We start from the raw sequence: 11,124 nt of genomic DNA on the forward strand, positions 1-11,124 counted from the left end.
TATATCAGACTTGGAATCAGTCTCAAAATCTTAAAATCGACTTCTTAGACCTGAAACTCGCAGACGAGTTCAATGATTTAGTCTAAAAAGCCCTAGAATCGATTACTCTAAAATGATCAAAATCGGGATTAATCACAGCCAATTCTATGGATCTGATTCCAATTTTTGAAATCTTGATTCCTATCTCTTTGTCTAATTTTCCCATGTGCTTAACAGGATAAGTGGAAACTTTTTTTTTTTTTTCTTGGTAGAAGGTAGATGGTAGAAGTATAGGTGGCAGTTTTGGTTTTGGATGCGAGGCGTACGCGTATGGTAGATTGATAGCTATCCTGTCCGTCTTCTCTTTGCGTGCGAGCGTGTGTAAATACTTGCCCCAAGAAACCATAGGAAAGGAAACGCATGGTTTCGTTTCCTTGTAGATTCTGCTACAGATAATATATTAGATAGAGAGAGATACAGAGAGAGAAGTACCTCCCTTCCCTAGGTTATCTAGGGTTCGACTGAGCGATTTTACATCGTCATCATCTAAAGGGCAGGGAGAGAATCGAAGAGGAAAGTTTTTCATGGCGAAGAAAAGGAAGTCTGATGCAACTCGTCTGGACGAGGTCGATCGAACGATGTACACCACTTTCTGCAGCGCTGCGAATTCGCTGTCGCAGCTTTATACCCAGGCTATGAATCAGCAGAAGCTTGTCTTCCAAGCCGGAGAACGCCATGCCCTGGTACAATTCTTACTTGATCCTATTTTTATTTTTTTTTGATAAAATTTAATTTAATTTAATTTCTTTAATCTTTAATTTTTGGGGATTATTTGCGGGTTGAATCGAATAATTCTGCGTTTATTTCGTTGCCTTGGCTCGATCGTGATTCATTTGGGGTTTCCTGCTGTTTCCTCACTACGTTTATAAGGGTCATCACGATACTGCATCTTTCCTCAGCTGAATTCCTTTTTTTTCCTTGGGTTAAAGAAAAGAAAGCTTTAGTCTGTATTTAAGTTAGTTATCTGTGTCATAGGATTCCCATAGCTTGGTTCGTTTTGTTTGGGTGGATCACTGTGCAATTATTTAGGTTATGGATGGAAGAATTTATTCTGAGATGATTATTGATTGACCTTATTTTGTCCATGAAGTTTATTATTTCTTCAAAGCACCCCTGATCCTTGCCTTGGGAAGGTATTCGTGTGTCTTTGTAAGTTGGGTTTTGGTGTGAAATATTCCAGGATGGCTTGCAACTATGGTATTGAGAGTCTGGTGCTTTACTTGCCCCCCAAAAGAACATATTGCGATTAATTTCTGAGGTTGCAAATTCTTTCATGACAGTGACCATGTTTTCTTGTTCTTCATTCTTCACTGAATGAGCTGCTACAAATTTCTTTGGAGGCTCTAAGAAAGCTGCTGCTGCTGTTGTGTTTTTCTTTGTTTGATTTTTTATTTGCCTTCGATGACTTTTTTCAGTGAGGTGAAATCGTTGCTCGCATTTGGACATTTCTTCTTTCACCACTTCAAACATTATCTGGTTAGTGCATCGTGTTGCCCTTATCATACTTGGGCCTGTCTTTTCACATGAAGGTTCACACTAGGGCATTCTCTCACATCCTTTGGGGACATACCGATACTCAGGCCTGTCTTTTCACATGAAGAATTAACCCTATGGCATTCTCTTACACCCTTAGGACCTACCCATACTCAGGCCTGTCTTTTCACACAAAGGATAACACGAGGGCATTCTCTTATACCCTTTCTGTGACCTACCCGGTAACATGTATTTAATTCGTACCAATAGTTCAATCCTTTCTTAGCTTGGATATTCTCATGCCTTGAGGAGTCCACATGTCCAGATGACTTCATAGCTATTTGTCACTAGAGCTTTGTTAACAGCTGAAAGATGCTGCAATACTATGCGATTGAGCGTCTCAAGTTATGTTCGCACTCCCCGTCCATCAAGTGATAGTCAGTGGACATCATTTATAACTGACTGAAGGAAATCTCTCCCAAACTTTCCATCAACATCTCAATTGAAGTTGGCAATACACAAGGAGAGAAAGTAATTAGAGGACTCTGGAGATGTTCGAAGATGGGCGATCTTTTCTACCTTCCATGATCTTTCTTTCATAATCCATGTAAAAAAAGGGTTTGGCTAAAGTTTGTTTGGTGCCAATTGCCTACCTGATGGAACAACCCTCCTTTATTTGGGCATGGGATCGACAACAAAAACACTTGCGGAGTTGAAGACACTTCAAGTAATAGTGTCCCATAAGGTTGCTTTTCTCATCAAGACACCACATGTTGTAGATTTATACAAAACATTAGGGTGTTAGAAGTAAATGAAGCTTAAGGATGATGAAATTAGGCAAGGCAACTGGTCTAGAGGGGTCCAAGTAGAAGTATTGAGGAGCTTAGGATTATTTGGTTTATCTTGGCTACCCAAGTTTTTTAATAAGATTATGAGCATAAGGAAAAAGCTAGATGAATGAAAGAGAAGCATTCTGGTCCTGATGTATAAAATTGAAGTGATATTTAGAACTGTAATGACTATAGAAGTATAAAACTAATGAGCCATACTATGAACTTATGAAAGAGAGTTATTGAAACTCGCCTGAGACTACAAAATACTATTGTGGAATACCAATTCGGTTTTATGCCAGGAATATCCATGATAGAAGCTATTTACTTAGGAGTCTCATGGAAGTATGGTTTTTATTGACCTAAAAAAAGCTAATGACCGAGTTCTAGAGTTAATTTAGCATGTGCTATGAAAGAAATGTGTTTCAAGTAAACATGTGGACATAGTTAAAGATATGTATAATGGTGTGGTGACTAGTGTAACAACGGTGGGGGGTTCAAGGTAGGGAATTCCCAATTACAATTGGATTACATCAAGGATTAGCTTTAAGCCTTTATTTTCTTACCTTCATCAATGATTTTCTAACCAAAGATATTCAAGATCAGGTCTCTCGGTGTATGCCTTTGCTAATGATATTATTTTGGTGGATGAAACAAAAGTAGAAATTAATGAAAAGTTAGAACTATGGAGATCAACATTAGAATCAAAAGGTTATAAGATAAGTAGATTGAAAACAGAGTTTATGGTGTATAACTTTAGTTACATGAGGATGGAAATGAGATGGTGAAAATTGATGAGAGGTAGATCCCACAAAGTGATTATTTTAGGTATATGGGCTCAATCGTAAATGAAGAAGAAGAAATATAGGATGATGTTACACAAAGAATAAAAATAGGATGGATGAAGTGAAGAGGTGTGTTTGAAGTGTTGTGTGATTGACGTATTCCTTTAAAACTTAAAAAAAAATAAAATTATTGGATAGTCAGTTAGTCATATGACCGACTTTGATGTATGGTACGATCATAGTTTTTAAGGCGGGAAGGTGACGGATGCGTTTGAGGGTCTTTCGGAACGCCTTAGCGATAAGGCGGGCATAAAGCGTCGCCTTTTTGACTAAAGCGTTCTTTTGTAATTTTTTTTTATAAAACCAATCTATTTGACTCAAATCCTAATTGAATCCTATTACTCATATGTTAAATAAATATTAAAGGTTCATATTCATACTAATGTAAGATATTCATCAAGAAAACAAATCAATAAAGTGAATAAACTAAATTCATCTTCATCAATCATCAATCATCAATCGTCAATCGTCATAACATATTAACATATAATATAAATACATAATTATGAAACAAAATTATAAATATAAAGAAAAGAAGACGTAAAAAGTACAAGTATTTATTAAACTTACTTCTATGATGCCAACATGAGTGCCTAAGCCCTAAGGTCATCCACTATATTTTTATTCCTGTCAAAGAAGAATGAAGCTCACCGCTGCCGGAGCAAAATGGTCGTCTAGATCAGTGGTTCTTCTTTGTTCCTTGATTCCTTCTCAAAGCCCTTTCTTAAAACCCTTGACAAAATCTAAACCCTGTTTGTGAATCGTGTTTTTGTTTTGTTTGTTTTGGTTATTTTTTGTGGAGTAAAGCTGATCCTATACATCCCAAGTGTTAACAAAATCATACACCTACCAATAAACAATCTATATTTGGAATCTTCATCAAGTAATTTAAAAATGTGTTAAAAAAAAAAAAACCCATAAGGCGCTACTTCACGTAAGGCGGAGCACTGCCTTACCATCTCTAGACCACATCAGCACCAAGGTGTTGGTAAGGCAACGCCTTAGCAGCGCCTTAAAAACTATAGGTACGATATGTTGGGCATTTAAGAAACATCATATATATAAACTTAGTTTAGCTGAGATGTGGGGAAAGATGGATCTCCCACTAATAGTCAGGATAAGCAAGTGACCCTTGCGGCATTTTACAATCGATTAGCGGGGAAAGCACAATCAAGACGTGGGGTGGGAGAATGGCTTCTTGTGGCGGGAATGTATTTATGCGCAGGAGAGGTGATAGTCGAGGTTGTCATGGTAGGGGCCCTAATATTAGGGGAGGACATGTGAACGTTGGAGAGATGAAGAACTCCGTGGAGTGTGTTATGCTATTTACGATCCAAGGAGGAGCTATCATTTTGAAGCACCCTAAATTGCTATGGTTGATGAGGCAACTAGGCTACCGGAAGAGCTCCATCCTTTCGAGAAAGTTAAACAAAGAAAGGGAAAGGTTAATTGGGAGCAGGGCTGGCTGGAACCCTGATCATATCGTTGCAAAAGTGATTGGTTGAATCCTCTTATGGAATAGAAATATATTTGATCTCTAGATTTAGTATCTCTAGGGATTGGTTTTGGTTTTAGTTAGGCGATCTCCCCTACAAATGGCTTTGCCGTAGGAGGGGGGAACTACCTTTTTTTTTTGGTGTATCTGGCTTATGGGGCCATTTTTTCTTGTATCACTCTTTTTTATTTATTTTATAGTTCTTTAATCCAAAATAACCTTTTAGAAAAAAAAAAAAGTCGCTGAGCTGAGGATGTTGAGATGGATGTGTGGCAAACCTAGGAAAACTAAAGTAAGGAATGATAAAATCAGAGTTGATTTAGGAGTAGCTCTAACACATGATAAGCTACGAGAAAGTCGTTTGAGGTGACATGATCATGTTCATTGGATGCCTTAGATGCTCCAGTGTGGAGGAATGATTTGATTAAGATTGAAGGAGCTTAAAGATCCAGTGGCAAATCTAAGATTACTCTGGGAGAAGTGGTGAGGAAAGACGTGCATAGCTGGGCCTTTACTACATGGACATAATTAAAAATATGTATGATGGCGTGGCGATTAGCTTAAGAACTATATGGGGGTCAAGGTAGTGAATTCCCAATAACATTTGGGGTACGTCAAGGATCAACTTTAAGCCTTTATTTATTTGCAATTATAATGGATGATTTAACTAGAGACATTCAAGATGAGGTTCCTTGGTGTAAGTTTTTTGCTGATGATATTGTTTTGGTGGATGAGACTAAGGAGGGATTAACTCCAAGTTGGAGTTATGGAGATCAACCTTGGAATCAAAAGGCTTTAAGATAAATAGAACAAAGATTCACTAATGGAGTATATGGTGTTTAACTTTTGTTATGCTAGTATGGTTACTGAGGTGGTGAATATTGATGAGGGGGAGATTTTACGAAGTGATTATTTTAAGTATATGAGCTCAATCATAAATAAAGAAGGTGATATAAAAGATGATGTTACTCGTAGAATTAAAATGGGATGGATGAAGTGGAGAGGTGCGTTTGGAGTGTTGTGTGATTGATGCATTCCTTTAAAGCTTGAAGGAAAATTTTATAGGATGGTCATACAACTAGTTATGATGTGTGGTGCAGAATGTTAGGTAGTTAAGAAATGTCAAGTAAATAAACTAAGTGTAGCAGAAATGAGGATGTTGAGATAGAATGTGTGGCGAAACTAGGACGGATAAGTTAAGGAATGACTATATTAGATCTTATTTGGGAATAGCTCCAATACAACGACAGCCTTGGAATGCTCCAGTATGGAGGAGTGATTTGACTCAGATTGAAGAAACTAAATGAGGCAGGGGCAAACCTAAATTAACCATAGGAGAATTGGTGAGGAATGACATTTATAGCTCATATATGACTTCGAATAGAACTAAATGGAGAGCAAGGATCCTTGTAGCCGACCCCATGTAGTTGGGATAAGGCTTTGTTATTATTGTTGTTTTTCTTTAGTGGGCCCATAATGATTTGAAATGGGTTGTCAACCTAGGATTGCATCACGCCCTTTGCTGGAAGGGCGCTTTTTATTGCATAGTCGCATTGTTGGTGCCACCTTGAATTTTTTCCCTCCTCTAACTCCTAGGGTTTCTTGGATGCCATGACAACTATGGTGTAGTGTGACTTGGAGGGGATGATCAGGCTTATAGGGCATTTCTGAACATAGAGCTAAGAAACGATGATCTTGTCTGGGCATGATAATATTCCTTTTGAGGGTGGTTGCTTTGCTTGGAAGGGTTATTTCTAATTGGAGGTTTGTAATTGGTTTGGTTGCCAGACAGAGATGAACTGGATCCGATTTGGAATCAAAGTTGCCGATTTGGGTTCAAAGGTACTAGGATCGTTTAGGATTTTATTTATTTGAGGAATATTTGTAATCTTTTATTTTGGGTAGCTATTAGACAACTAGAATTTTTCAATTTTAGTTTTATTGTCTTTCGATTTTATTAGTCTAAGAATAGGAAGTAATTAAAAGTCTCTGTTTCAGTTTTAGATTTTAATTAGGGAAGTTTTAATTTCAGTTTAGTGTAAAAAGGCATGTGATTCAATTTCTTAGACAGATTTGAGAATGGAATGAATTGAATTGTTAGCGGCAGATGGTTACTTGCAAGGTCGTGTGACCTCCTTCGGCCCCCCCTCCTCTTTCTTTTTGACTCCTCTCCCTCCCTTACGACTCTGAGTTCTCTTAGGGATTTTTTCCCTTCTCCAACTGCACCCCCCCCCCCCCCCCAAAAATCACATTTTCTGCTGTTTAGTTTGCTGGTTAAACTTTATCACTATGTTGGGCTTGCTATTTGAGACTATTCCTTGCCTTATTGAAAAATCTCTTCCAAAGGTCGTCCAACTGTCATTCAGTATGTTGACTGCCATTTGTGGAAATTGATGTACCCCCTATAATATCTCTTAATTTCTTCTAAATGGATATAAAGAAGACCCCCTTCTGTCTTGAGACCTGAGATTCTACAGTGTCATGAATTCTGCTCAATTGAGAGATTGGACTCACTTAAAGGGCTGCAAACATGGGAATGAACACAAATTTAAAATTATTCTTATTATTTGAAGAGAGAAAATGAATAGCTTTATAGATGTTTTTTCTTGACAGACTCTTCACCTTGAACTCTTAAAAAAATTATTATAATGTCAGTATATTCTGTATTTCAAGTCTGAAATTTCTGTGTCGATTTTCATGTTTTTTGTTTCTGCTGTCTGCTTGGAAGTGGCATGGTCAATCTGTATAATTTCTGATTTTGGATTCTTGTAAGAACTTTGCGATCTTATGCTTTTTGGGTTCAATCTGTATAGATTTCTGATTTTGGATTCCTGTAAGCACCTTTGAGATCTTATGCTTTTTGAATCTTGTGTTTCTTACTCTCTTAACATTATATACTACTTTTGAATTTATTTTGGACTCCTGTTGTTTTCGACCTTATTGGTATAAACTGTCTGTGTTTCGTATACCTTGTTCTTCTGTTTTATTTTTATCATGCAAATAAGGTTTACCTTGTGAAGAGTTTGTAGCCAATAAGTTATTGATATGATGATATTGCAAGCCACTTGTCAATTGTCATGCATACCTGAAGTTAGTATTCTGTGTGGAGGCTCTGTTTGGTGACAAGGGAAATGAAGGGAAGCAAAATTAGTTAAAAATAAATTGGAAACTTTTGTAGTGGTGATTGTTTAACTGACTTTAAATCTTACACCAAATGTTGTTTTAAGCTTTATGAATAGATCCCTTACCCCTATCATATTTTCCGATTCAAATCCGAGTAATTCTGTTGAATAGTGTGAAGTTCAATTAGTATGTTTAATAAGTTTTTGAATTAGCTTCTCAATTAGTATGTTTAATAAGTTTTTGAATTAGATTCACAATCATTATTGGCAATGTATGTGAAACTCTCATCCATATCTTTATCTCTTTAAATGCTCGAATATTTCCAACACCGTGTTTCTCCTGTTTCTGGATTTACTAGCTATCCATCCTGAGTTTCAATGTCCACTTTTGCAAACTTCACTTTGATCTTTGGCTATTGCTGGTTATGATTATCGAGCTAGGAATTATGTGGTGCTCTAAGACCTGCTTAAGGGAACTGTCTAGCTATTTGACTTTGGCTAGTGCTACTTATAGATTGTTGTGGAAGGATTTATTCGGTGCTCTTAAACCTGTTTAAGGGAACTGTCTTGCTATATGACTAGTTCATGATGTATATTCATTGACTTGATAAGATAGATGGCCCTTCAGACTTTCTTCTTCTTCCCCCCCTCCTTTTGTTTTCCTTCTCTGATTCCAACCTCCCCTTGTTTTCTGCAGGATAAACTTTACCAATGGATCTTGAGACAACAAGAAGAAGGATCGAGAGTGATGACGACTGATATTCTAGCTTACCTCCAGGTTTTTTTTTTCTTTCTGTTGACCCTTTTCCATGTTTCTAGTGCAGGGTCTGGGTTGGTCTGGATCATTATTGAACTAGTTTTTTGGCCCACACCAGTCCTTGCGTGCAGAGATTTCTGGACTCTTTAAAACCAGGATCATGGGGATCTAATTAGGATATTAACGTCTTATTCTTATTATTATTTAGTTGTGTAACAAATAAAGGATAAGTTTAGTCTTGTTTTAGAGTTTGTTTTGTTTCAGTCAAGGTTCAAGGCGTAAGGTCAAAACCGAAAATTTTCGAGTTTTACTGAACCTGGTCGAAATTATGTGCAGATTTCGGTGGACAGTGGCCATATTTTATGGAACCGTTAAGATTGTTAAAAAACATACTAAAAATGGTAGTTTAGCTTCATTCTTTAGGTTGGTAGTGTACGCTGTACCATGGTTGTATATTTCTCAAATATAGTCTATGCTATATATAATTATGCTCTATTATACATAAAATTCAATGAAAGCAATTAAAATATGCAATTGCAATCTATAGACGAAGAAAAATCATTTAATATTATTAAAAAATGTGAAAATGTTACAACTTACAAGCACACACACAGGTGTACAAGTGTTACAACTATAAGTGTACAGTCAACCACACTACCTACCGCATCTGTCTTGGCTTTGCCCGTCTCCAAATCGGCATGCATGTAGTCCTCATCACTAATAAAATCAGTCTGAGTCCCCTGATCCTACCTTTGCTTGTTTCTCTAGCATTGCTTCGTCAAATCTTCCCTTGCCCTCCGCTTATGTAGCCATGACCTTTTCTGCATCTCAAGAGGGGCCCTAGGGCATTTGGCCACATCCTTGTATCCACTTGCCAAATGCCACTTTAGTCTAGTGGTCCCACTTCCCATGATTTTCGTCCCACAATAATTGCATTGTGACTTATCATTTCAAATGGGTACACCATGCCTCCATGCTGTCACCCCCATCTACTCCTTGAGCAGCCATGATGCATTATTACACCAGTTGCAACAAGTGCCACATTATTAATTTTTCTACAACAACAGCACAAACTCAGCATTTTCCCAAATAAATGGGGTTGGCTACATGGATCCGTGAGAGGGTAAAATAAAAATAAAGTAAAAAAGAGAGAAACAAAGCAACACCTAAGGAACATCCCGCCTTGATGGGATCGGCTACATGGATCTTTGCCCTCCAAACAACTCTATTTGAGGTCATACTAGAGTCAAGACCTAGACATTAATTTTCTACATCAATTAAAAATTCTATGACAACAAAAAAGCTATTTTCTAGCTTCAACTTAACTGATTTTTTTTTTTCATAATTAAAACTAATTTTCGTAATTTTTTAAAATAATAATACTCTTAATTAACCAAAATTTAAGCATGGTACAACACATTAATCATCAGTTTCATTTGAAAAGACAAAAAAAATACTTTCATAATTTTCAAATCAAAACATAATATTTTTGGCAGAAAAAAAATCCAACACCATGAGGGTATAGATCAGCCAACGGTGCCTCACATATATAAAATTGGGTTTCAACAACCGAGTACTAGCCATATCTTGTTAAAAATTTGTTGCAAGAAAATTAATTTTTTAACAAGAAAAATTTTAACTGAAAAACAGAAAATTAAACAACTCCCTGAATTTGTAGAATGTCCTATGATATATAAAAAATTGAAGCATAACCTGCTAACCGCTACATATTTCCTTTTTTTTTTTTTTTTTTGCAAAAATTAACTTTAGGGGAAAATGGTACGCCTCAAACTATGAATCATCAAGAAATCTAGCTCAGATGCACCAAATTCTCACTATTCATGTGTTGTATCCTCATAACACGTTGTTTGACCAAGCTTTGCAAATGATTTGGCCAAACAATTCAAAACAAGGTTTTTTCCGGTCTAAATTTTCTATTGTCGGTCTAAACCTTGGAATGGGTCGAAATAGCAACCATTTCGTTCGAAATATTGCTTTTTATATGAAGCAATTGTTTGGAGGTAGGAAACCAAATCCGAAATGGTACCAAAATTTGAAAGTTCCATTCAAAACTCTGCATACCTGCAGAGCCACATGGCGTTTCATTTCAGCTGAGGTCAAAACTGAAAAAGTTCATGAGACGACCGAAATCTTGAACTATGGTTTCAGTTTCCTCAAGTAGGTTGTTGGGTCAGATTAGGAAGCTTCCCTCACAGCCCACACATGTAGGAAGTTCCTTTTTTGTTTTGGGATTTATCTTTTCTTTATTATTCTAATGTAGTTGGCTGGAATGTAGAGGTTTAATATCCAGACTAGATAAGAGTTTGTTTTCAGTTTTTATTCAAATAGTTGTGTTTAAGATACTCCTACATGGCTTGTGCATGGAGGTGCTGTAGTCTATTTGGACTGTTGTTTTCCTACTTTTTAATGTTAGATGTAAGGCTTAACAGCCCCCCTCCCCCCCACAAATTGATTATGGAATGGATGTTTTTTTTTTGGCTTGAAAGTGAGATTGTGTTCTCTATCCGTCCAATTCTCTCTCTCCCCCCCCCCCCCCCCCCCC

The 11,124-nt window shown here is 36.9% G+C and overlaps 1 protein-coding gene across 1 annotated transcript in view; it reads left to right on the forward strand.

Annotated features, from left to right (window-relative positions):
• The first annotated feature begins 381 nt into the window (after window positions 1-381).
• The window catches only part of LOC122069947, a 13,074-nt gene continuing 2,331 nt past the window's right edge, over window positions 382-11,124 (forward strand). Inside the window, exons 1-2 of the mRNA XM_042634036.1 lie at window positions 382-722; window positions 8,502-8,582. Of these exons, the coding sequence (XP_042489970.1) occupies window positions 564-722; window positions 8,502-8,582 (240 nt within the window). The 5' untranslated portion in view covers window positions 382-563. The remainder of the gene's footprint in view (window positions 723-8,501; window positions 8,583-11,124) is intronic.

The sequence above is a fragment of the Macadamia integrifolia genome, chromosome 2 (assembly GCF_013358625.1).
Source record: "Macadamia integrifolia cultivar HAES 741 chromosome 2, SCU_Mint_v3, whole genome shotgun sequence".
NCBI lineage: Eukaryota > Viridiplantae > Streptophyta > Magnoliopsida > Proteales > Proteaceae > Macadamia > Macadamia integrifolia.